Source organism: Sapajus apella, unplaced genomic scaffold, assembly GCF_009761245.1.
Source record: "Sapajus apella isolate SASKATOON/1434 unplaced genomic scaffold, GSC_monkey_1.0 scaffold12, whole genome shotgun sequence".
NCBI classification, from domain to species: Eukaryota; Metazoa; Chordata; class Mammalia; order Primates; family Cebidae; genus Sapajus; species Sapajus apella.
The window spans coordinates 25,583,476-25,607,121 of NW_022436952.1; the positions used below are offsets into that span (position 1 = coordinate 25,583,476).

At 53.2% G+C, this 23,646-nt stretch overlaps 6 protein-coding genes and 3 non-coding genes across 13 annotated transcripts in view; 2 read left to right on the plus strand and 7 right to left on the minus strand.

Annotated features, from left to right (window-relative positions):
• Positions 1-282: 282 nt before the first annotated feature.
• Positions 283-2,823, plus strand: SOX15 (SRY-box transcription factor 15). Its single transcript, XM_032280461.1, has 2 exons — positions 283-1,864; positions 2,458-2,823. Exons 1-2 carry the CDS (start codon positions 1,332-1,334, stop codon positions 2,624-2,626), a joined length of 702 nt encoding a protein of 233 aa, XP_032136352.1. The 5' UTR covers positions 283-1,331; the 3' UTR covers positions 2,627-2,823.
• Positions 2,814-9,134, minus strand: MPDU1 (mannose-P-dolichol utilization defect 1). Of its 4 annotated transcripts, XM_032280447.1 has the most exons (7): positions 8,287-8,609; positions 5,680-5,745; positions 5,407-5,539; positions 4,245-4,330; positions 4,017-4,135; positions 3,732-3,842; positions 2,814-3,573 (listed from the first exon to the last, which is right to left on the minus strand). In XM_032280447.1, the coding sequence occupies exons 1-7, from the start codon at positions 8,387-8,389 to the stop codon at positions 3,448-3,450; spliced, it is 744 nt and encodes a 247-aa protein (XP_032136338.1). In that variant the 5' UTR covers positions 8,390-8,609; the 3' UTR covers positions 2,814-3,447. The 4 variants fall into 4 exon arrangements, with proteins under 4 accessions (XP_032136338.1, XP_032136340.1, XP_032136339.1 ...); XM_032280449.1 differs by lacking the exon at positions 4,017-4,135 and having other exon boundaries at positions 8,287-9,134; XM_032280448.1 differs by lacking the exon at positions 4,017-4,135 and having other exon boundaries at positions 4,168-4,330; positions 8,287-9,134.
• LOC116553202 lies at positions 8,714-10,241 on the plus strand (the record flags this gene model as incomplete). The annotated part of the gene is made up of 4 exons (XM_032280462.1): positions 8,714-9,056; positions 9,097-9,324; positions 9,667-9,684; positions 9,721-10,241. Coding segments are annotated over 4 exons (936 nt in total), but the record flags the coding sequence as incomplete, so codon positions are not given.
• A 324-nt stretch (positions 10,242-10,565) lies between these two features.
• Positions 10,566-13,044, minus strand: CD68 (CD68 molecule). Its single transcript, XM_032280450.1, has 6 exons — positions 12,478-13,044; positions 11,905-12,395; positions 11,643-11,762; positions 11,434-11,506; positions 11,149-11,319; positions 10,566-10,847 (listed from the first exon to the last, which is right to left on the minus strand). The coding sequence occupies exons 1-6, from the start codon at positions 12,524-12,526 to the stop codon at positions 10,714-10,716; spliced, it is 1,038 nt and encodes a 345-aa protein (XP_032136341.1). The 5' UTR covers positions 12,527-13,044; the 3' UTR covers positions 10,566-10,713.
• A 146-nt stretch (positions 13,045-13,190) lies between these two features.
• On the minus strand, positions 13,191-19,803 carry EIF4A1 (eukaryotic translation initiation factor 4A1). Of its 2 annotated transcripts, none has more exons than XM_032280444.1 (11): positions 19,648-19,803; positions 18,209-18,257; positions 17,826-17,958; positions 17,258-17,397; positions 15,785-15,953; positions 15,323-15,432; positions 14,710-14,853; positions 14,492-14,629; positions 14,282-14,371; positions 13,952-14,031; positions 13,191-13,847 (listed from the first exon to the last, which is right to left on the minus strand). In XM_032280444.1, the coding sequence occupies exons 1-11, from the start codon at positions 19,668-19,670 to the stop codon at positions 13,703-13,705; spliced, it is 1,221 nt and encodes a 406-aa protein (XP_032136335.1). In that variant the 5' UTR covers positions 19,671-19,803; the 3' UTR covers positions 13,191-13,702. The 2 variants fall into 2 exon arrangements, with proteins under 2 accessions (XP_032136335.1, XP_032136336.1); XM_032280445.1 differs by lacking the exon at positions 19,648-19,803 and adding an exon at positions 18,968-19,524.
• Positions 14,103-14,243, minus strand: LOC116553561. The gene has a single exon (XR_004269803.1). It is a non-coding gene; the product is annotated as a small nucleolar RNA SNORA67 (small nucleolar RNA).
• LOC116553590 lies at positions 15,528-15,668 on the minus strand. The gene has a single exon (XR_004269823.1). It is a non-coding gene; the product is annotated as a small nucleolar RNA SNORD10 (small nucleolar RNA).
• Positions 17,657-17,791, minus strand: LOC116553567. Its single transcript, XR_004269809.1, has one exon. It is a non-coding gene; the product is annotated as a small nucleolar RNA SNORA48 (small nucleolar RNA).
• Positions 19,804-20,561: 758 nt separating the features above from the next.
• SENP3 (SUMO specific peptidase 3) overlaps positions 20,562-23,646 on the minus strand; it is a 10,582-nt gene continuing 7,497 nt past the window's right edge. Inside the window, exons 8-11 of the mRNA XM_032280443.1 lie at positions 21,973-22,110; positions 21,698-21,781; positions 21,534-21,584; positions 20,562-21,093 (exon numbers count right to left, since the gene is read on the minus strand). Coding sequence (XP_032136334.1) covers positions 20,983-21,093; positions 21,534-21,584; positions 21,698-21,781; positions 21,973-22,110 — 384 coding nt within the window. The 3' untranslated portion in view covers positions 20,562-20,982. The remainder of the gene's footprint in view (positions 21,094-21,533; positions 21,585-21,697; positions 21,782-21,972; positions 22,111-23,646) is intronic.

Here is a 23,646-nt window from a genome sequence, read left to right on the forward strand (position 1 = left end):
TTGCTTCTCCCCTCCCCCAAGCTTGCTGGTAGAGGGAGTTGGGCCACTCCTATACCCTGAGTCATGGCACAGGCTAGGCAGGGCTGCTCAGAGCTGGAGCTGTTTCTGCTAGAAGCTGGGAGCCAAGGCAGGCTGCTTAATCCGATTACCTGAAGCCTGGGGCTTGGGCTGGGCCTTGGTAGAGTGGGGAGCAGGGTTCCCTCACGGCAGCCTCTGAAAGCCTGGTATCCAGGCTTCTTTCCTTGCTGGTGTTCTGATCTGGCTCTAAGCTTTTTCTCCAGCATGCCCAAAACAGACCTCTCAACTCGGGGGAGTTGTCCTGGGTTTCCTGGCTGCCCCCTCATGACTTGGAGGACTGAAGATAAAACTTGCCATAATTCAATGGCAGTGGAGAAATACAGGTTTAGGGATTGGAGTTGGGAGGGCTTAAGTTTTCTCACTTGGGAAAGGGGTTGAATCACCGCCCAAGCACCTGCTGGAATGACTCAGGAAACAAAAATGGTCTCCCTCCTTAGCCTTTCTTGCCCCAGGGGCAGGTCTGGAATTTGAAGAGCAATAGGCACAAGGAAAGAGGTTGTGGGAGGGGGGGATGCTCCCAAGCTCCTCTCAGCACAACTCAGCCCTGAGGGCACCTGATCCCCCTGTGCTTGATCCCATTGTGGAAAGAAATGGCTTTAAATTGCCACTGCTTCAGGGAGGGGAGGCAATTACAGCCAGGGGCTGGAAGGCTTGACAGCAGGTCTTGGGTGTGGGGGGCGTGTCACCCTGAGGTTTGGGAGGCTGGAACAAACAGGACACCTGGGTTTATCTACAGGCGGCGGATGTTGGCGCCCTTAAAGAGGGCAGTCTTCTGGGAGGGGCTGGGGCGGAGTCAGTCTTTAAAAGCTGTTCCCAGGTCTGGCCCGCCTGCCGCAAACGCTGAGCCCAGGTGGGAGAGGTCTGTGGCATCTGCGCTTGGCAGCAGCGGGAACTCCGGAGACCACAAAGCGCTTTATGGTTTACCCCCTCCACGGAAGGTCGGTCTGGTCGCAGCTGCGGGTCGGGGAGAGGAACCGGGGGTCCCCCCAGTCAGGAGGCCTCAGGGCAGCACCACTTCAGTGCGGGGACACCAGACAGCGGATTTGGCATTCAGCTCTCCCCAAAGTGTGCCGAACTGGTTGGAAGCAAAGGCTCCAGTTTAAGCGCTGGACTTTAGGGATGAAATATACCTTTTAGAAACCCAAGTTCGTCGGCAACGACTCCAGATTGGGAAGACCCTTCCATTTTCAGGATCGACGCTTCACGTTGAGGGGAGGGCATTCAGGACGCCCTCTTAAGGCTTCTGCCGACCCATGGCGCTACCGGGCTCCTCACAGGACCAGGCTTGGAGCCTGGAGCCTCCGGCTCCCACGGCTGCTGCCTCCTCGTCTTCGGGACCCCAGGAGCGGGAAGGTGCTGGGAGCCCCGCGGCCCCTGGGGTGCTGCCCCTGGAGAAGGTGAAGCGGCCGATGAACGCGTTCATGGTGTGGAGCTCCGCTCAGCGCCGCCAGATGGCGCAGCAGAACCCAAAGATGCACAACTCCGAGATCTCCAAGCGCCTGGGCGCGCAGTGGAAGTTGCTGGGCGAGGACGAGAAGAGGCCCTTCGTGGAGGAGGCCAAGCGGCTCCGCGCTCGGCACCTGCGCGACTACCCCGACTACAAGTACCGGCCTCGGCGCAAGGCCAAGAGCGCGGGTGCCGGACCTTCCCGCTGCGGACAGGGAAGAGGCAGCCTGACCAGCGGCGGCCCACTCTGGGGGCCAGGGTACGCGACCACCCAACCCAGCAGAGGCTTTGGGTACAAACCTCCCAGCTACTCGACAGCCTACTTGCCTGGCAGCTATGGGTGAGTGCCTGGGAAGCGGGCTGAAGTCGGAGGCCCTTGCGCCCCTCTCCTGGAGCCTGCGTGGGGGCGGAGGCCGGAGGACGGGAGCCCACCCAAGCAGAGGCCACTCCGGGCCAAAGTGTGGGGTTCACGAACCCCAGTACCTCCGAGGCCAGTGTAGAGTGGGGCGGGCCAGGGTTCTCCCAGAGGGCGTTTCCCTCAGTCTGGAGGTGGCGGCCCTGCAGGGTCAGGTGACAGACCCCTGGATGCAATTGTGTCCTAGTTAGATGCCCCATTTCCCCCCTGCTGCTGGCCTGTGTGTGACCCTACTTCCTCTCCCAGCCCTCGGGGTAAGGAGAGGCCAAGCCCATTCTGCCCCTTCCTGGCCTGACGCCCCAAGAGGAAAAGGCCCTGCAGCACGCAAGCCCGCTCCCGAGCGTGCCCCAACAGGGCCGCGGGCTCTCCATCGCCGGGTCGGCTTCCAGGCCTGCTGCGCCCAGCGGGCTGCATAGCCAGGGCTGGGTGGGTGGCAAGCTCTACCCTGTCTGCACACAGCTGGTCAGACTCACCTCCAATCCAGGAAGTGCCCTCTAACTTCTTGTTTCTCTCTGCAGCTCTTCCCACTGCAAACTGGAGGCCCCCTCACCGTGCTCCCTCCCTCAGAGTGACCCTAGGCTCCAGGGGGAGCTGCTGCCCCCCTATGTCCCCTACCTGCCCCCTGGCTCTCCCACTCCATACAACCCTCCCCTTTCTGGTACCCCCATGCCCCTAACCCACCTCTAACCCTCATGGATGCAGACCTCACCGGATTGGCCCCCTCTTCCTTTTTTAAACCGGCAGCATTCTCTACCCCAGGCGGCCAACCCTTTGCTGTATTGTACTACAGTTCAGGGGCTGCCTGCAGTCCTCCCGTGGAAGCCAGGGAGAGCAGCACACAGTTATATTTTTGGTAGTATTAAACACAGTTTTGTATTATTCAACTGCGTCTCCAGTCTTTATTGTCCCATCTGTTCCCCTCACTGCAGCAGGAACCAGCCCCATCTCCACTCCCTTCCGCCTAGACCTGCCAGAGCAGGAACCTCCTCACCCCACCCTGGGGCCCTGCCTGAGTCATTCTCTGTCCACCTTCCCCCACCCCCAGCACTGGGGTCTCGGAGGCAGTCCCAGCCCGGCTGAGGGAGGCAGGAAAGCAGCCACAGCCCCCTAGTTCCCTCCACTCTGATGTTCAGACTCTCTTGTAGGGCCAGAAGGGAAGTAGGAAGGTTAGAGGCCAGGGTAAAACATTTGCCCAGGGAGAGGGTTAAACAGCCGGAAATTGCTGCTAGAGAAAGAGGCTTGGCTGAATGATTAATAGTACATGTACAGGGCTTAGAAAAGCACTCAAATGTCAAAATTTTGGCTTGGAAGATGCTACCCCCATTCTCTCCTTTTCTAAGGATCTAGATCCATCAACCGTTTGTTTCCGCTAAAAGCAAACCCTGGCTCAGGAAGTCTGCTACTGCAGAGGAATGGCGGATGAGTAAGTCACACCAGCAGCCTGGCTCAGATGGGGAGAACCCTGAGGTTGGGTAAATGAGTGGAAACGGAATGACTAGCAGCTGGCTCTACTGTGCCTTTTTCTGCTTGTGGGGAGGCTTTGCATTCCAGTAGAAGAGAAGCTGGGCAGCGATGAGGCCATTGCAGAGGGAGGAGACCACAAAAGTTCCAGCCATCAGGGGGTCTCCAGTTTCCTGGTCATAAGAGACAGAGCCAGGGTTACCCTTCAGCATAACTCAAAAAAGGTTCCCTTATGGACAAAGGTTACTGATAGGGGCAGCTTTGTCTCTTAGTTGGGAGAAGTAAGATGATAAGGTTTTAGTGCCTTCTAGAAAGATGATGCTGCACTCACCTGAATGGAAGTGAAGATTCGGGCCAGGGAGCCCCCAAACAATAGGAAGACAGTGATGGCTGAGAGCTGGCCTGTGTGCCCATTGTGGTAGTTGGTGGCTGCCTGGAGAAGCTAGGGGAGGAGTGGAGACCTTTGGCTCTGTCATCTGAGCCCTTCCCATACTACCATCGTTAATTTCCCCACTCCCCCAAGTCCAACACCCCACACTTTGACCTTCCAGTCTGCCCCTTGACCTTCCCCCTCTGTCCACCCAACAACATCTTGTCCCTTGCTCCTCGTACCCACCCTTCCCACCACCACGGCAGGCACATTGGAGGCCTGGAGCAGGGTGACTACAGTCAAGGGCGTCAGAGGTGAGAGAAGCACCAGCAAGACCAGGCCGTAGCAAGCCAGGAAAGCGACACCTAGGAGTGGGGGGACAGGAGTCCTTGTCAATCTCAACATCATCTGGCTTTCCCAGGTCCGAGAGTACCCAGGAACCATGCAGCCTGCTCTTGGGTAAGTCCTCAGCACCTTTCACAGTCTGTCCTCTGTAGTGCATGACCAGGAAGCAGATGGTGATCGTCTGGAGCATCAGGAATAAGGCTTCACCCCAAGAGCTGCAGAGTCAAGAGTTGGGAGGAAGAAATGGGGGCCTAGAAAGAGGCAGGGAAAGCCTCCATAGCCCATCCAGGGACACGATGCTCTGTTCAGGCTTCTCTACAGTCCCTACATGTGAGTGGCTCATTCTGAATCTTGGCTATTCTTGGAATGATCACCCCTTCTGAAGGTCACCTCCACTGGTGATAATTCTGTTTCTAAAAGGGCTTAAAACTTCCTTGCCCCCTTGCATTTTTTTTTTTTTTTTAAGTTTCATTCTTGTTGCCCAGGCTGGAGTGCAGTGGCACGATCTCAGCTCGCTGCAACCTCTGCCTCCCAGGTTCAGGTGATTCTCCTGCCTCAGCCTCCAAAGTAGCTGGGATTACAGGTGCCCACCACCACACCTGGCTAATTTTTTTTTTGAGACCGTTTCACTCGTTAGCCAGGCTGGAGTGCAATGGCGTGATCTTGGCGCACCGCAACCTCCGCCTCCTGGTTTCAAGCAATTCTCCTGCCTCAGCCTCCCGAGTAGCTGGGACTACAGGCGTGCACTACCATGCCCAGCTAACTTTTTTTTTTTTTTTTTTTTTTTTGAGACGGAGTTTCGCTCTTGTTACCCAGGCTGGAGTGCAATGGCCCGATCTCAGCTCACCGCAACCTCCGCCTCCTGGGTTCAGGTAATTTTCCTGCCTCAACCTCCTGAGTAGCTGGGATTACAGGCACGCGCCACCATGCCCAGCTAATGTTTTGTATTTTTAGTAGAGACGGGGTTTCACCATGTTGACCAGGATGGTCTCGATCTCTTGACCTCGTGATCCACCCGCCTCGGCCTCCCAAAGTGCTGGGATTATAGGCTTGAGCCACCGCGCCCGGCGTATTTTTTTTTTTTTTTTTAAGTAGAGATGGAGTTTCACCATGTTGGCCAGGCTGGTTTCAAACTCGACCCTAGGTGATCCACCCACCTTGGCCTTCCAAAGTGCTGGGATTACAGGCGTGAGCCACCTCCCCCAGCCACTTTCCTGCCCTGTAACCTCCTTCACCTGAATCCCCATTAGAGTTGTGGTATTACCCTCAGGGAGGATGGGTGGCCCCTCACCTGAATGGGAAGTTGTTAGTGATGCTGTAAACCATGGTCCCAGTCAATGCCACTAATTCAAGCATTACAGACTGCAGGCTCAACCCTTCGGCACTCTTGGCTCCCAGGATTTTAAACACCTGCGGCAGCTTTACTAGGGAAAAGATGAGAAGAGTAGGACTGACGAGGCTCTGTTCTTTGGGATGCAAGACAACAGCTACAGAGCCAACACTCACAGTAGATGGCCTCTTAGCACCTCCACCCCCAACCAAACAGCAGGAATAAGATACTTACCTAGAAGTGACCCAGCCACAATGCCCAGCCCCAGGCCTTTGCTGAGGAGAATCTTGAGGCAGGGAACTGAGAAGAGAAAACCGAGAGCAAGGCTTGAAGTATTCCCATGGGCTCTCCCCGACCCCCACTTACCCACACCACGGTCTTACTTTGTCTTGGGGGAGGAGGGGCGGAGGGCAGGGAAAAAGGCCTAGTCCTTCCTGCTCCAAACCACCTTTTTTTTTTTTTTTTTTTTTTGAGACATCTTGCTCTGTACCCCAGGCTGGAGTGTAGTGGCCTAATCTCAGCCCACTGTAGCCTCTGCCTCTCGGGTTCAAGGAATTCTCTTGTCTCAGCCTCCCAAGTAGCTGGGATTACAGGCTCGGACCACCATGCCCGGCTAATTTTTGTGTTTTTAGTAGAGATGGAGTTTTACCATGTTGGCCAGGCTGGTCTTGAACTCCTGACCTCAGGTGATCCACCCACCTCCCACCTCAGCCTCCCAAAGTGCTGGGATCACAGGCCACTATGCCTGACCCCAGACTATTACTTTCCACAACAGCTCTTCTCCAGTGCCTACCCACCCCACATCCAATCTTATATTCCCTATAAATTAACATCCAGACTTGGCTTGATCTTCAAGATCTCCATTGCTTCCCTGTATAAAAGTAAGAAATAGGCTGGGTGTGGTGGCTCACGCCTGTAATCCCAGCACTTTGGGAGGTTTAGGTGGGCAGATCACCTGAGGTCGGAAGTTCAAGACCAGCCTGACCAACATGAAGAAACCCTGTTTCTACTAAAAATACGAATATTAGCCAGGCGTGGTGACACATGCCTGTAATCCCAGCTACTCGGGAAGTTGAGGCAGGAGAATCCCTTGAACCTGGGTGACGTTGCAGTGGTCTGAGATTGTGCCATTGCACTCCAGCCTGGGCAACAAGAGTGAAACTCCATCTCAAAAAAATTAAAAAAAGCCGGGCGCGGGGGCGTGCGCCTGCAGTTCCACCTACTCAGGAGGCTGAGGCATAAGAATTGCTTGAACCCGGGAGGCGGAGGTTGCAGTGAACCAAGGTCGCGCCACTGCACTCCAGCCTGGTGCCTGGTGATGGAGTGAGACTTTGTCTCAAAAAAAAAAAAAAAAGCTGAGAAATGTCTGAGAATTTTCTCTGAGCCCATGGGTGGCCCGTCCATTTCACATGTCTTCTTTCTCCAAAGACAGGTCTTCCTATCATTTATTTATTTTTTTATTTTTTGTGAGGGTGAAGGAGTGATCGAGGGCAGGAGAGAGGGAGGGCTCTTTTTTTTAAATTTTGAGAGGACGTCTCATTCTGTTGCCCAGGCTGGAGTGCAGTGGTATGGCGATCTCCACTCACTGCAACCTCCGCTCCTGGGTTCAGGTGATTCTCCTGCCTCAGCCTCCTGCGTAGCTGGGATTACAGGCACCCGCTACCGTGCCCAGCTAATGTTTTGTATTTTTAGTAGAAACAGGGTTTCACCATGTTGGCCAGGCTGGTCTGGTACTCCTGACCTCAGGTGATCAACCCGCCTCCAGCTCCCAAAGTGCTGGGATTACAGGCACTAGCCACCCAACCTGGCCCATACGACTCTTTCTTGAACACTCTGTCCCTGGCCCCTACTCAGTGACTAAACCTTACCCTTCTATGGCTAGCTTTTATGCTCTGGCCATCCGTAACTTCTCCAGCCTTGAAGCCTGCCCCTCAGGGAGCTTGGTCCAGTGGGAGTCAGACTCTCACGGGTCATAAATGCGGCTAAAACAAAGTGCCCCACGAACTTAAGACAGGTAGTATGAACTGACGGGCATACTGACGCTTGCCAAATAGTCTGACGGTGGGCCTTGTTGCGAAGCTGTCTCACAATCAGAATATGGAAGGAAAGGCTGGGCGCGGTGGCTCACCCCTGTAGCGCCGGAGGGGTGCAGTCACCTGAGGTCGGGAGTTCCAGACCACTGTGACCAACACGGAGAAACCCCGTCTCTATTAAAAATACAAAATTAGCGGGGCATGGTGGCGCATGCCTGTAATCCCAGCCACTGAGGAGGCTGAGGCAAGAGAACAGCCTGAACCCGGGAGGAAGAGGTTGTGGTGAGCCTAGATCGTGGCACTGCACTACAGCCGGGGCAACGGAGTGAGATTCTTGTCTCTAAAAAAAAAAAATAAATACAAAGGAAGGAAGGCAAATTATTCCGAAATCAGACTATGAGGAGGCTGGAAAGAAAGCAATCAGGATGGTAGAGCCTTTGGGGGTGCAATGAAGGGGACCCGATTCATCAGGGGCTTTGAATTAAGTTTAATTCTGCTAGCGATCTAATAAAGGTTGGCACGATTTGACTTGATTTTTATTTTGTTTATAGAAGTTGACTCTTTTCGTCTTTCATTGTCGCTAAATCACAAACTCCATAAAGAATTCCACCCGGGGACTTCCCCACTGGCACAAATATGGCGTCCTCCCTCTAAGGAGCCCGAGACACTTCCGCCCCTCTCGGAAGTGACTTCCGTCCAGCTCGGCGTGGCGGCAGTAATTCCCGTCAATCGCCGGTCAAGCCTTGGAATAAGAAGGGTCCACGGGTCACTCGAGCAGGACTTGGATCGGATGCTGAATAAAACTCACCGTGAAGCAAGTCCCACTGAACGAAAAGTTGGTCGTAGCATTTCTCAGGTAAAAGAATCGGCACGAGCAGCCGTTTAAGCGCTCCGTCTGCCTCAGCCGCCATATTGCAAAGCTGGCTTCCGCCAGTCTCTCCAGACCGCCATTGACTTTCGTTGCGCGTGCGCGCCGCGGACACTCCGCCTCGTTCTTTTCCCGCGGCGAAGCTGGCCAGCCGGCTGCTCCCTGCTTTTTCTGACGCTACCCATCACCGCTCTAGTGGCGTAAAATAAGTCTCAGTCAGGGACCACGTTTTGGACGCGCCCCCCGGTGGAATTCTAAAGCTTGCGGAAGCTGCACGCCTGCGCAGTTAAACGTCCCACGTCTTTGTTGTCGCTTCCAGTTTGGAAGCCAGATTTACACCCCTGCCTTTCTCCGCTCCTCCTGCTAGGCGCCATCTTGTCTTGTCCTAGTACACTTTGTATTGTTCGAGGCTGACAGTGAAGGAGCTCGAGTCTCCGAGGCGGCGTTGAGTGGGGGCGCTACTAACTCCCGTTTTCTCGGCATCTCTAGAGGGAAGTGCGCCGGCGGGAGCAGAAGCGTCTGCACCTGGCAGGCCTCCTTAGGCGCCGGGTTGCACGCACCACCCCGTGCGTGTCTCGCCTCGGATTCGCCCAGGCCTCGGTGCGTGGGTGAGCCGGCAACTGCCAGGCCTGCAACAGTGAAGCAGAGGAGGAGGTGGGGGAGGCGAGCCCACGCCGGGGAAGCGCAGCCCCTGAATCACCCCTTGGGTCGCACAGCTGGCCGTCTCTGGGAAGCCGAGGCCTGGTGTAGCAGCCCTTCAGTTCTCCCCTTCCCCGCAGGGCGCTCCACGTGCTGGGCAGAGACTTCCGCGAGGCCGAATGGGCCCTACAGTTCTGCTTGGGAAAGGGCACCTTGGACTGCCTGGTGGGAGCATTGTGCTTCGTTACCCAGCGCTGGGACGCCAACCCAGAGCGCCCACCTGTGCGCCATCCCGCCGTGGAGCAGCCCTTTGGTGGCCCCTGCTCCACAGAATGCAAGGTCACACGGGATGTCTGCAAGTAGAGGTGGGACTGCTGGGGCCCTGCCAGGTGAAGGCTGCCCTTGTGGGGCAGTCTCTGGGTCTTGGAGGCTGGTAGCCCTCCTGGGACTTCTGCGGCTGGGGGGTGCTGCTTATCCTGGCTCCCAGCGATTGTGCCACAGCCTACTATAACGGGTGGGACTGGCATTTACTGGTGGTGTAGGCTGTGGCATCTGGGAGACCCTTTCTAGAATCTGGACCTTGGCTGTCCCGAGAGTGACACTCCTCCTCGTCTCAAGTACTGGGTCGAGAAGTTAGACTTGGCGAGTGGTCCTGTGTAGGGGGCATGCTGTTTCCAGGAGCCCCCAGTGGAGGTCAGGGTACCCACTGCTTCTCCTTGATTCAACCCCTTGCAGGTGGGCTAGGAGCATCCCAGGTGGAGCGAGGGTTTAATCGGGCTTTTCTGCAGGCCCTGACCCCAGTTGACAGGATAGGATATTATTGCTCAGGAGCCACTGGTGCTGCCTTTGGAAATGAAATTACACAGCCTCCCCCACATCGTTTTGGCTGTCTGCTGCATTTGAAATCGTACGGGTCAGGAAAAGGCTGGGAGGATGGGTGGCTCTACCAGCTTGCCAGGGATGGGGAACGGGAGCAGCCAGTGGCCCCAAGAGGAGGAAGGAAGGGAGGCACGGCAGACCCAACACCAGCTGTGCAGGCTTTGGGGGGTGAACCCATGAGATTTGCATCCCTCAGCAGCTAGTTCCGATTCCCTGAGACCCAACCATGGAAGGCACAGAAAGGCATGTGACAAGAAACTCATGGCTTTTAATCCTGGCAGGACAAGGAAAACCCAAGTCAAAGATTTGCATAAGTTTTGCTGGTCTCCTGCTGCGGGGGCAGTTTGTCACGTTTACTAAAATTCACTCCCTCCTTCCTCCCGACTCAATTATCTCTATTTTTGGTTCTTTTTTTTTTTTTTTTTTTTTCCTCCTCTTGAGACGGAGTCTCTGTCGCCAGGCTGGCTGGAGTGCAGTGGCACGATCTTGGCTCACTGCAACCTCTGCCTCCTGGGTTCAAGCGATTCACCTGCCTCAGCCTCCACGGTAGCTGGGACTACAAGCGCGCACCACCATGCCTGGCTAGCTTTTTTGTATTTTAGTAGAGACAGGGTTTCACCATGTTGGCCAGGATGGTCTCAAACTCCTCAAGTGAATTACATGCCTCAGCTTCCAAAAGTGCTGGGATTATAGGCATGAGCTATTGTACCCAACTCTATTTTTGTTCTTCAAGAAAGACAGGGAAGTAAAATAACTTTGTCTTTGAGCCAGTTGCATGTCAAGGAAATGAGGGTACCCCACCACACCTGATCCCAGTCCCCCTAGTACCCTGGGGTTTGGAGCAAATGCTCAGAGGGGCTGGTAGGCAGATGGGCGTCTCCGGACGATGCAGAAGGCAATAAGCACCAGGGCAAGGAGGCCAAGAAGGATCAGGCCGATGATGAGAGGCAGCAAGATGGACCGGTCACTGGGGCAGGAGAAACCTGGTGGAAGGATAGGGCAGGTAGCCACTGCAGTGACGTGGTGGTTGACATCAAGGTGGGAGGAGGGCATGGGGGGATGCTGGGGAGTAAGAGATTGGTGAGGAGCTCACCGCGGTGACTCAGAGCAGTGATAATGGGGAAACTGGCAGAGTATTGCAGAGGATGGGAGGACAGCTGCCCTATAGACATGGCAAGCCAGGGACAGCAAGGTGATTGGGGAGGGGGGTTTAAGAAGAGACACGAGTGGCTTATGGGCCTGTGGGAGGATTCTAGGAGGAAAGGAGTAGGTCGTGGGTCTTACTTGGCCCAAAGACCCCTGTATGGGGCAGCTGAGCAGCCTGGACCCTCAGGGAGAGCAGGTCGAGGTGAACAGCTGGTGAAAGAACGATGCTCGAGTTTCTGCAACTGAAGCTCTGGCCCAGAGGTGCTTGGAGATCTCGAACGGATGCATTCTGAGCCGAGAACGTCCACTCTGCAGGAGTGAGGAGAGGGGTCAGATCCTATCCACCTCCTCGTCCCCAGCTTAGTCCTTTCAGGAACCCTGGCGTCTAGTGGTAGCAATGGGAAAGGGAAGGAGGTTACTCACCTGCTGCCTGGGGGAAGGTCACATTGTACTCCATTGCCATATAGCTCAGGTAGACAGCCCTCTGCTGGAGGTCCTGTGGGGTGAACAGGACAGCAGGGCAGCAGGGCCAAGTGGCATCCATCTCCACAGAGGAAGGAGTAGGGCGTGGGATTGGGAGGGGTGGGGTGCTGGGAGACAGTGACGGATGAGACTGAGGTCATGGGCTATACCTGCATGAATCCAAAGCTGAGCTGTCCATAGGGGAATGAGAGAAGCAGGTGGGGATGGGCATCCTCACAGCTCCCCTCAGCTTTGGTTTTATTGGGGTTCAGTACAGAGATGCCCCAGGCCTGTGGAAGTTAAAGATCAGAAGGTCATAAGACTGCATGCAATGACACCCAAGTTTCCCTGTCCCATTCCCCTTCCTTCTTCCCTCTGAGCCCATAGCCAGTCTTGCCTCCCTCACCTCTCATCCCCCAGTTTTTGCTTTACCTGTCCTCCACCCTGGGTTGTGTACATGACTCGAATCTGAATCTGGGCTTGGAGGTGGACACAGGGCTGTGAGCCATTAGTCCACATGTAGTCTCCAATGGTCTCCCTGGACGCTGGGCTAGGACTCGGAGAGGGTGGAGGTGGTCCTGGATGGGCAGAACTGGTGAATCCTGGGCTGGTGGTAGTGCTGTTGCTCGGATGAACCGTGGCATTTCCATGACTGGTGGTGGCAGGACTGTGAGTGGCAGTGCTGTTGCTTGTCGGATGAACTGTGACGTTTCCGTGGCTGGTGGTGGTGGGGTTGTGAGTAGCAGTCATGGGTCCATGGCTGGTGGTGCCTATGGTGGTTGTCCTGTGAGTGGTAGTTTTGTGGCTCTTGGTAGTCCTGTGGCTCGTTGTTCCAGTGCTTTCTGTAGCCGTTGGTGTCACCGTGAAGGACGGCAGCAGAGTGGCCGATTTTTTGTGAGGACAGTCATTCCCTGTCCCCTGGGCTTTTGGCAGAGGAGACGGTTAGCAACCCAGGGGCCAACTCCCTCCCAGGGGCCCCCTCCCCTCAGCTGCCTTCCTCCTTACCTGCCAGTAGCCCCAGCAAGGCCCCCAACAAAAGCACAGCCAGCCTCATGGCTGAACTGCCTCACCCAGAGTACAGCTCGGCTGTCAGTACCAGTTGCTCAACCCTACTGGCTCAGCCCTCTCTTGGAAAGGAGGAAATGAGAAGTCTCACTTCCCGTACTGGAGATGATCCCACCCACAGCCTGACTCAGGGACCTCAGCTCCAGCCACCCATCTCTTAGTCATTAGTTTTGAAAATTGTTAGGGGACTGCCGGCCCCCACTTAAGTGGGAGCAATCAGGGTGAAGTCAACAGTGTCACGTGGGTACAAAACCCTGAGGCTGTTGACTTACAGGGACCCATTTCTCTAACTCAGCAAAACTTGCTTGGCGGTTGTGGCAGATGTCTAAGGGAACAGCCCCTCCCTCAGTGGGGAAGTGTTTCCACTCCCCTTTCACCTTGACCTTGTGGCTGGCCCATCTACTACTTCCTTTTGACTGAGGCACATGAGGGGCTTGTGATGTCCACACCCAGCCCTTTACAGAGGGGTGGCACTCCTGTCATCACCATTCTCAGTACTAAGAACATTGCTCTTCAGCATTTGGGAACTCTCAGATGGTGATAAGAAAGCAACACAGCCAAAGGTAACTATCTGCTGGCAAAGCGGGGAGCGGAGATGCACCCAATAGCAGGTGGAAGGGGGTAGGGGAGGTAAGAAATGAGAAGCCCAAACAGGCAGTTTCCAAGTCATTTTATTCAGAATTTTGTGTTTGTTTCCTGAATCAATAAATACTATACAAAACAATGTAAAAATGGCTACCATTTTCTCTCCCCTGCTTCCCCCCACCTGGGGACAATCCCCTGGGCAATCTCGCTGAGGGGTTTTCAGGGTTCTCCCTCCAGATTTGGTCCAGCAAATGAGGCTGAGAGACACAGTCCCTTGAATCACTTTCAAAGGAGCTCAGCTGAGGTGAGGAGAGCCTCTGGGATCTGGAGGTCACTAGGTTAGGGAAATGGATTAGTGTTTTTTGGGAGAAGAGCCGGCGCCTGGGGCAAGAGCCTACCCCAAAGAAAAGGGTGTCTAAAATGTTCACGGTTCCTTCTTTTGCCTCAAAAAGTGACATTTATTCAAAGAAAAAAAAAATGACAAGATGTCCATCCCTTGGCTCCCTTCCCTCCCCCCTCCTGCTACTCCTCAGCCCCCCAAGACTGAACTCAGGCTGGGGCTAGGTGGCAGGACAGCCCCTCAGATGAGGTCAGCAACATTGAGGGGCATTTCCTCAATGGAGGTGTTGTAGAAGGTCTCTATGTCTCGAAGAGTCCGTTTGTCTTCTTCTGTCACCATGTTAATAGCCACACCCTTACGGCCAAACCGTCCACCTCGACCGATTCTGGAAAACAAGGGAAGCGGATGAGGAACATGAGGAGCTTTAATTTAAGCCCAGTGAAGGCCAGGCATGAGGGGGGTGGGGCAGTGTTCCAGATGTACACTTACCTGTGGATATAGTTTTCCCTGTTGGTGGGAAGGTCATAGTTGATGACTAAAGAAACCTGCTGCACATCGATGCCTCTGGCCTACATCAAGAAAGACAACTCTTCAGCACGTGCATGAGAATCTATCTTGAAAGGATTATACACATGGGTATCTGTGTAGGCAGCCAAGGCAAGCAGAGGAAATAAGCATCCCTGTTCCCCCAAAGACCTTAGGCATGCCAGATTCTATTCCAAGTTGCTACTTTCCTGAGAGGGGCACTGGATGTCCCCTTGGAGAGGGAATCACCTTGGATCCTCCCTTCTGCCTTTCCAGTAAATTCCTTCTACTCACCAGCAGGTCTGTGGTAATCAAAACTCTGCTAGAGCCAGATCGAAACTCCCTCATGATCACATCTCGTTCCTTTTGGTCCATATCTCCATGCTAGAAGAGAAAACAAACATGTACCAGGCCAGGCAGGTACATGGGTTTTGGGAACACTGGCTTGAAGGAGGACGCTTCTGACAGGCAGACCCACAAAGGGCTAGCAGTGAGCAAACACACCATGGCAGAGACGGTGAAATCTCGAGCATGCATCTTCTCAGTGAGCCAGTCCACCTTCCTTCGGGTGTTGATGAAGATGACTGCCTGGGTGATGGTCAGAGTTTCATATAAGTCACACAGTGTGTCCAGCTTCCATTCCTGGAGGTGGGGGGACAAAATCAGTCAGGGGCTATACCCAACAACTCACTACCAGGCCCGCCTCCTGCACTGGGCCCCACCTCTCGTTCCACATTGATGTAGAATTGGCGGATACCCTCCAAGGTCAGCTCTTCCTTCTTGACAAGAATCCGAATGGGGTCCCTCATGAACTTCTTGGTCACCTCAAGCACATCAGAAGGCATTGTAGCTGACAGCAAAACTACCTAATGGAGAAAAAGGCCAGCCTTAGAGCTGTAGATCCTTTCTGACACCTGCTCCCTTCCCTAGTCACACCTGAAACTGAAATGAGTGCAAAAAAAGCCTCAAGGCAAGAATCCAAAATTTGGTTCTTCTAGAAAAGAATCATTGCTGGGTGAGGTGGCTCATGCCTGTAATCCTAGCACTTTAGGAGGCCAAGGTGGACAAACACCTGAGCGGTCAGGAATCCGAGATCAGCCTGACCAACATGGTGAAACCCTCTCTACTAAAAATACAAAAACTCAGCTGGGCATGGTAGTGCATGCCTGGAATCCCAGCTACTCGAGAGGCTGAGAGGCAGGAGAACTGCTTGAACCAGGGAGGCAGTGCAACCACTACACTCCAGCCTGGCCAACAAGAGCCAAACTCTTTAAAAAAAAAAAAAAAAAAAAGAAAGAAAGGTATTGTTAGCTATTCAAGCAAGACTGCCCTCACCTGGGTGTTGCTGTTGAGCTTTTGGAATATGTCATAGATCTGGTCCTTGAATCCACGGCTTAACATTTCATCAGCTTCGTCCAGTACAAACATTTTGATGTATTTGGGAGCTAGAGAATAAAAAAAGCCAATATATAGTATATAATTAGGTAAATGTGTAATACATATACCCAACTTTCCTGATAACCGAGGGGCCAAGTAGTCTGCTCTCAGAATACAAAGACTGATCCTTTGCCGAGGACTTTCCTTCCTGGCCAGACAACAGCCCTGGGAAGTAGAACACTGCCTGGGCTGCGCTGCCAGGGAAGCCAGGCTCAGATGACACGCATGGGCCTCATCACAGAGCAACTCTTCCCGTAAGGGAAATAAGCATCCTCGGGAATAACTTTGGTTTAAGCTGAAAGACTGGGAAGCATGCACGAGAGGAAGTGACCTAGGGGATTGTTGAACTCAGTTACTTACACAGGTATCTCCGGTTAAGCATATCGAACACACGGCCAGGGGTTCCCACGATGATATGGGGAGCTTCCATCTGCAGCTTCTGCACCTCAGCACGAACATTGGTGCCCCCAATACAGGCGTGACAGGAGGCACCCATGTAGTCTCCTAGTGCCATGACCACCTTCTGTATCTGAGCCCAGAGAAAAACAGGTGCTCATATATTAGCTAACAACTGTGCCAAGCACAATTCTTAAATGTTTTTCACATATTTATTCCTAACCAACCACCCCGGGGGGTGTGCTCTATTAGTAATCTCACATTCAGCTGAGAAACTGGCAGAGGTTAAAATCCTTAAGATGGTGCTGTCAATAGTGGCAAGATAGGATTTCAACTCAGTCTGGTTCCTGAGTGTACAGTGATTCACAATAAGGCTGCTAAGATAATTCAGTGTCTTACTCTAGACATTCAGAACCCTTAACTTTCTGAAAGCTAATTTGACCAGCTGCCTCATCATGCAGCAACCAGGATCGTGTTTTTGTTTTTTTTTTTTTTTTTTAAAAAAAACCATTTTGTTTGTCATCCAGGCTGGAGTGCAATGGCACAAAACCTTGGCTCACTGCAATCTCTGCCTCCCGGGTTCAAGTGATTCTTCTGCCTCAGCCTCAGCCTCCCAAGTAGCTGGGATAACCGTTGCCTGCCACCATGCCTGGCTAATTTTTGTATTTTTTGTAGAGATGGCATTTCACTATGTTGGCCAGGCTGGTCTAACTCCTGACCTCAAGTGATCTGCCTGCCTCAGCCTCCCAAAGTGTTTGGATTACAGGAGTGAGACACCGTGCCCAGCCAGCAACCAGTTTTATAAAACAAGCGAGCACGTTTATGTCTTACTGCACTCCTGTCATAGGACCCAAGCTACAAGGCATATTCACTCAGAGAAAAACTGAGACCCAAATGCCTTAGAACAGAACTCTGCTGTAACTTTTCCCACATTATCCACACCCAGAATAATCACTGCATCTGCCACAGAACGTTTAATGCCCTGAGCCTCGATAAATACTCTGGTTTGAGACTAGTGTCTCAGCATGACCCAGGAAGAAGAGTCCAGCATTAGAAATGTATGTGCCCTAGAGACAAAACAGCTCTGCCCATTAAAGCCAGGGTGAAAAAAGACTGTCCATCTGCTCTGCCTAAAAGCACCACCACCAATGAGGTGTCTCTTAGCCCACTGTGAAGGTGCTTATTTAGAAAACAGCCACCAAACTTGCCCAGCCAGCCAGGCTCCACCCAAGAACCTTCCCATTTGACTCAGAAAATAGGTGGAGGAAGTGATGGTTTTGTTTAGGCAGGAAACAGCTTCTAATTAAGCCAGCAGATCAAGAGTATTAGGGTGCCCATCTCTTCCTCCCAAACTGGTGATCAGAAATAAACTTCTGGTCCTTGGATTATGCCCATCATCCCTAAATCAGCCCTTTAGGAGGGAAAAGCCACTCTTACCTGCTGAGCCAATTCTCGAGTGGGTGCTAGGACCAAGGCCTGGGTGGCCTTTAGATCTAATTCAATCTGCTGCAGAATCGATATGGCAAATGTGGCCGTTTTCCCAGTCCCAGATTGGGCTTGAGCGATCACGTCATAACCTAAACAAATAAATTAGGAGTTAAACGTGGTGACGAGCACATACTTCGGGATATCCAAGCCCTAGGTTAACGAGATCAGTGAACCAAGCATTTCGTGCTTCACAAGCTACCTTACCCCATCAACAGTTACACAATGGGAAACAGATCAGAAACAAGGACAGGTTATTAACTCATCTAGTATTGCACACCAAGCTGAACTAGAAGTACGGCTGTACAAGCAAGTACAAGGTGGCTATAATACCATCTCTTTTAAGGAAACCTGTGTGTCCAAGGCATGAACCAGGCATAGGCACAGATCAAAAGCCAAGCTGGGATGAACAAGGGGTTGCTTTATCCCTGGCTGATATGAGATGGGCACCACCAACCAGATGCCACTCTACCCAGGTCAGGGACAGTCCAAAATGTCTTCAGGGACTGAGAGGTCTCACCCTTGATACAAGGTAGAATGGCTCGCTGCTGGATGGCAGAAGGCTTCTCAAAACCATAGGCGTAGATGCCACGGAGAAGGGACTCCGAGAGATTCATGTCATCAAAGCTGTCAACAATCTCATTCCAGTTACTCTATGGGATGTAAAAAAATTAAAGTTTTAAGTGGTGGAAAAGGTGGGGCTGTGCTATAGTCCCAGAGCAAACAGGATCTAGTGTCTACTAACAAGGCCTCAGAGCTCTCAACTCCTCCTCCCTTTAAGGAAACCAGCTGCTTCTAGATGGTCTGGGTAATCGATCTAAAAGGCCACTCTAAGTCTATACAACTCTTTTAAGACTGAGAACTGTAATGGGGGAGGACAGAACTCCATTTGTCCACTCTCACCTCGATGACGCCTTCGGGCTCCATCCCATCAGGGCCATTGTCTCTGGATCTGTTGGTTTAAAGCACAAGTTTTGTTCCCTGCCCCACCAAAGCACTAACAGCCGGGCTCCTTCTGTCAGCAGTGGCCAGCATGCTGTCAACGTGCTCTCCCAGATCCAACTCCTACCAGTTCCCAAAAGGTACACAGAGGAGTTGTTTCTACAAAACTTAATGAGGTCTTTGCCCCATGCAGGCAGCAGCTCAGGCTAGGCCACCCCCGACATAATGGGGTAACCCCCTTCTGTAGAGTCAGACTGGCAAGCGTGCCGCCGTGCTCACGGTGCCCAGAGGTGGTGCTTGCCGCCAGGTCCACGTGGGCCCGACCCAGCCGCTTAAAGCCCAAGCGCGTGCACCTCCCACCACAGCACCAGCGCGCCGGAAGTCCCGCCCTTCACCTCCCAGATCGAAGGGTAGGACATCCCCTTCCCCCCACGTCATCCCGCCCGCGCCCTCCCCCACTCCCTCCAGCCGAACCCCCGCCTCACGTTGCCCGGATGTGGGAGGCCGCGGGCGGTGGCGGCCTCGCGCACAATGAGCCCAAGCCGAGCTAGCAAGGGGGGAGATTGCACAACACTTAGAAGCGAAGCCGACTGGGGGAGGGGAACGCCTCAGGCCACCATGTGCTCGCTCCCTCGACCACCCGGCGGCGTCTCCCACCCCTCCATGGTACAATCCACATCCCGCCCGCCCCCGTCGCGAAGTCGCATCGCCCTCCCATACCTCAGGTCGCTCACCCCCGAAGGAAAGTGGACCTGCCCATCCGCAGTTTGCCAATAGCCCGGCTTGTGCGGCAAAATGGACCCGCCCGCCCGGCGCCGGGTGGGCTCCTGGTGCCTCACGCGGCCGCTCCTCGGGGTTAGGCTCAGTCCTGACCGTCAAGAAAACCAGCACACTGAACGGCCGATTTCTTCTCCCCGGCCCTTATTTTAGCCGCGACGAAGCGGCTACATTTGAGGACTCGGGCACCCCCGCCTCCGGCGAGTGGTACCGTCAGAATCCTCCGGAACCCCGAGAGCCGTCCCTCCCCCGGCAAAGGGAGGCAACCGGACCTGCCAGCTCTGGGCCACACACAGTGGGGGCCGCCCCCACCTTCCTTTCCCACGCCAGGTCGCGACCCCGTCTCGCCACTCAACGCCGGGACTTCGCAGACGGCACCGCCTCCATCCGAGACCTCGTAACAAACCTCGCACGCCTGACCCTAGCCGGGCTGTCCCTACCCTCAGCCTCGACTCTAGTGGCAGCGTCGGCCATGGGATCTTCCCCCTCGCTCCCCTAGGACGGATTCCCCCCGGCTCAGTTTCCCCCGCAACCCTGGTGCGCCTCTCAGCTCCCCCCGGCGGACCCGTAGGAAGGAGTCAGTAAGGTAAGCAGCCACAATCTCTTGCAAATGCCTTTCTTACCGGGAATCCTGACTCGCAGACATGATCCTTAGAAACTAGGGCGGAGTGCCCGCCTATCGACAACTTATAGAGCGCCCGACCCCGCCCCGGCCATCGCATTGGCTTGGCCGCCCTGGCTCCGCCTGCCGGAGCTCAGCAACTCTGCGTGACGTTAGTTCCTAGGGGCTCTGACACGCAGCCACCATTGGGTAACTCAGACGCCTATCAAGATGAAGGCCCGCCCCGTAGCCTTATTGGCTGGAGGGCCCGCCTTTCTCGCCGGTACGGAAGTGACATATAGGAGTCAGGCCTCGAGGCTTGGCAGCCATCTTGGGGCCCTGCACTCTCACACGTGCAGAGGCGACAGTGCCTTAGTCATGTGGCTCAGTAGGCCCTATCACGCAAGGGGGGCGAGGTCTCAGCCTCCAGGGGCTTCCGGGCTCCAGGGGTGATCACTTCCCTTTACTTCTGCTCCAGGTCTCCACTGAACTCAAATGTTTGCTTTCCCCTGCAGCAAAGATGGATTCTACACCACCTGGACGTGTTCTACGTGTACCAGGGATGAGGAATCAAGAGTGATATCCTAGGGATGGGAGGATTCCCCTGACTGGAGGGTGGAGGAGGGATGGAAGAAAACTGTAAAGAGCTTTGGGGTACTGTCATTAATCCCGGCTGGTTCCCCCTCCCCAGTCCCTTGTGTCCAGTTCCCCAGCTTCCCTGTAGGGCACCCTTATTTTTGAGGCTTACCTACTTTACCTTCATCCTGCCGTCTGCTCCCATCTGGGGAATTTGTTTGGGTGATAAAGACATGGTGTTGGCACTGCCCGAGCCAGGGACACAAAGCTGACCCCTTTAATCTCAAGCGCCAAAATAGGTTATAGCTAACAGCACTGGCTGGAACTAAGCATTTGAGGCCCTTTAAGGAAGACCACCACTTAAGTATCAACAAAGGATCCTTTATTGACCAGAGCAGGACCGTGGCATTTATATATATATATAAAAAAAAGTTCGAAGATCTGGCAGGCAGTGATCCCTTTGCCCGCCCACCACCCCCAGCACTGATTTCCTGCTCCTTGCATGGGGAAGGGGGAGGATGACTGCCCCACCTAGGCCACAAGGCCACACTCCCCTGCAAACAGAGGAAGAAAGGGGCTTTTCTGTAGTTCCCCCTGCCCATCAGAAATCAACAAGTATTCTCTCAAAGAAAAAAAAATACAGAAATCGAAACATTTAAATATGAAAAACCAAAGGGAACTCAGGGGGAAGAGGCAAGAGAGGAAAGGGACTGGAGTTTCTTGGGAAGGGACTCCCACGTCCCCCTGCCCATTAACGGGCTTGGGGCCTGGGGTACGAGGCTCACACAGTGAGTTTGCAGTGACACAGCTCCTTGTAGATCTGCCGACGAAGTTTGGGCATGTCCTGCTGGGTGAAGCTGAATGGCTGGGACAGGGCCAGGTGCTTGCAGTACTGGGTGTTAACAAAGCAGGCCATGAGAAACCCCCACCCCATGTCAGGACCCGTGCTATACATTTCATATGACATGTGTTTCCCATCTTTCAGAGAACATCCCCATTCACATACAAAGGGAGCCAGGGTCCCATAGCCAATGGTTCAAAAACAGCCTGACCCTAAACGCTAGTGTTCTTACTTCGTATGATAGAATGTTTTAGACAGAGAAAATACACTGAGATGGAGGTTAGCAGGCAACTCTATCAAGGCCAGAGACCCAGGCCCAATGTGGGATGGAGAAGCTCAGAAGAGGACCAGTGAAGCCAGGGTTTTGGTGTTCTAAAACAGATTACTTCCTGCTCCACAACTGGCTGTGAGGCAAATGAGGGAATGCAAAACAGCCTCCCAACTCTTTAACCCAACTTTCACAGCTAGAGAAGGTGGCACCATCTGCTTACCTGCAACACAAAAGCGCCACAGTCACTGTCATTATTCTGCCTGGCCACATTCTAGAGAAGAGAAGGAAAGCGGACACTTCACATGGAGACTCCCAGGGCTGGGACTCAGTATCTACCCTCTACCACTATCCCCTCCAACCATACTCCTCCATCAGGAAACTCACCATTTTGAAGTAACCTTTCCAGCCCTGATGGAAATCAAGTCGGTCTTTCTTTACCGCCTCTGCCTGTAGATACTTGGCAATATGCTATGTGGATGGGAAAAAGAGAAAGTGATGCCTCAAGTTCCGCAATTGAACTCAGTATGGTGGGTACAATGGTACCAGACACCATGCCCAGGTTGCCCCTCGGAGACCCAAAGCCCACCCTTCTTCCTGCAATGCCTTGCCACTGTACCCCGCCACTCCATTTTGTCCATCTCCCTCCTACCCCCTCAAACCTTAGGGCAGCGGCGGTTTAGGGTACGCTGCGAGTCAAAATACGTAATGGTGCGTCGCCTCACATCAACAGAAATGAGGGACCAATGCACCTCCAGGTGGATGGGGATTAGCAGGAGCTCCTTATTGAAGATGTCCACCTAGAGAGAGTGCCACAGGTCAGGTACAACACACACAAGTCCTGCCTTTTGCCATGAAGATTCTAGACAGGAATGGAGACATAGGCAAAGGAACCCAGTGAAAGAACAGAAGACCCAGGCCCTAGATTGTGGGCAAGCTCAGGATCTGCATATTTCAGCTCTTCAGGGTAAAGGAGGAGGGTCGGACAACTGAGGTGATGACAGAATGAACACTTGAGAGCCCATGATGAGCCAGGTGCTTTTCACACATTAAAGGGAAAAGCACTTAGTAGCTTAGAACCCAGGCCCAGGACTCTGGAGCCTGCCAGCATTCAAATACAGCTCCTTCATTTACTGGCTTATGACTGTTGGCAACCTACTTAATAACCTTCTATACCTCAGTTTCCTCATCAGAGAGTAAAAGTAATAGTACCTACACCTCATCCATTTGTTATGAGGATTAAACTAGTGAATATCCATAATACACTTAGAACAAGGCACAGCACAAAGTAAACGCTCAGTTAATGGTCAAAACAATCCTACCAGGAAGTTCTCACATTCAACAGATGAGGAATTGCAGCTTGGAAAGTAGTGACTTGCTCAAAGTCATAAGAGAAAGAAATGACAGAAGTGGGACTCAAACTCAGTAGGGAAGGCGGCCAAGATGTTTTTCACTGTATGTCACCCTTCCTTCTTCTGAAAGAAGTGGGCCCACCAGATCCTTGAGGGGGTAAGCTCTTGAATGTGAGGACTGCAATTAAGGAATGCAGGAGCCAATCATCCTACCTAACTGTAGAAATTTCCTGGCCTTTGAATGGGAGGCCAGGAAAACCTGAGGAGAAAAGAACTCTTGATTTTCCTCACCCAACCGATTGCTCTCCCACTTTGCCCATAACATAAGCCAAAAACCTATACATCATCCTCTACTCCTATCTTCTTCATTTCCCACATCCAAACTGTGGCAGAAAAAACAAATCTTTCCTACTATACTCTCACACCACAAAATACTTCTGTAACTTGTAGTCACCATGAAGTGTGTGAGGCTTTCTCTCCACCAACAACCAAACAAGCAATTCTGCAGTGAACACAGCTGGGTATCCCCCAATTCAATCCCAACACCATCTACTTAGAGATAACATATCACAGGTTTAGGGTTCAGTCTCACAAGGCTGCCCCCCAATTCTGATGCCAGTCCTAAGCCCAGGTTGTTTTAGCTGTGCTTCTCACCAACTGGTTATAAATCAGTGTTCCCAGCCAGGTGCCATGGCTCACACTTGTAATCCCACCACTTTTGGAGGCCAAGGTGGGTGGATCACCTGAGGTCAAGAGTTCAAAGACCAGCTTGGCCAACATGGTGAAAACCCATCTCTATTAAAAATATAAAATATTAGCTGGAAATGATGACACGTGCCTGTAATCCCAGCTACTTGGGAGGCTGAGGCAGGAGAGTCACTTGAACCTGGGAGGCAGAGGTTGCAGTGAGCTGAGATCGCACCATTGCACTCCAGCCCTGGCAACAAAAGTAAAACTCCATCTCAAACAAGGGAAAAAAAAAAA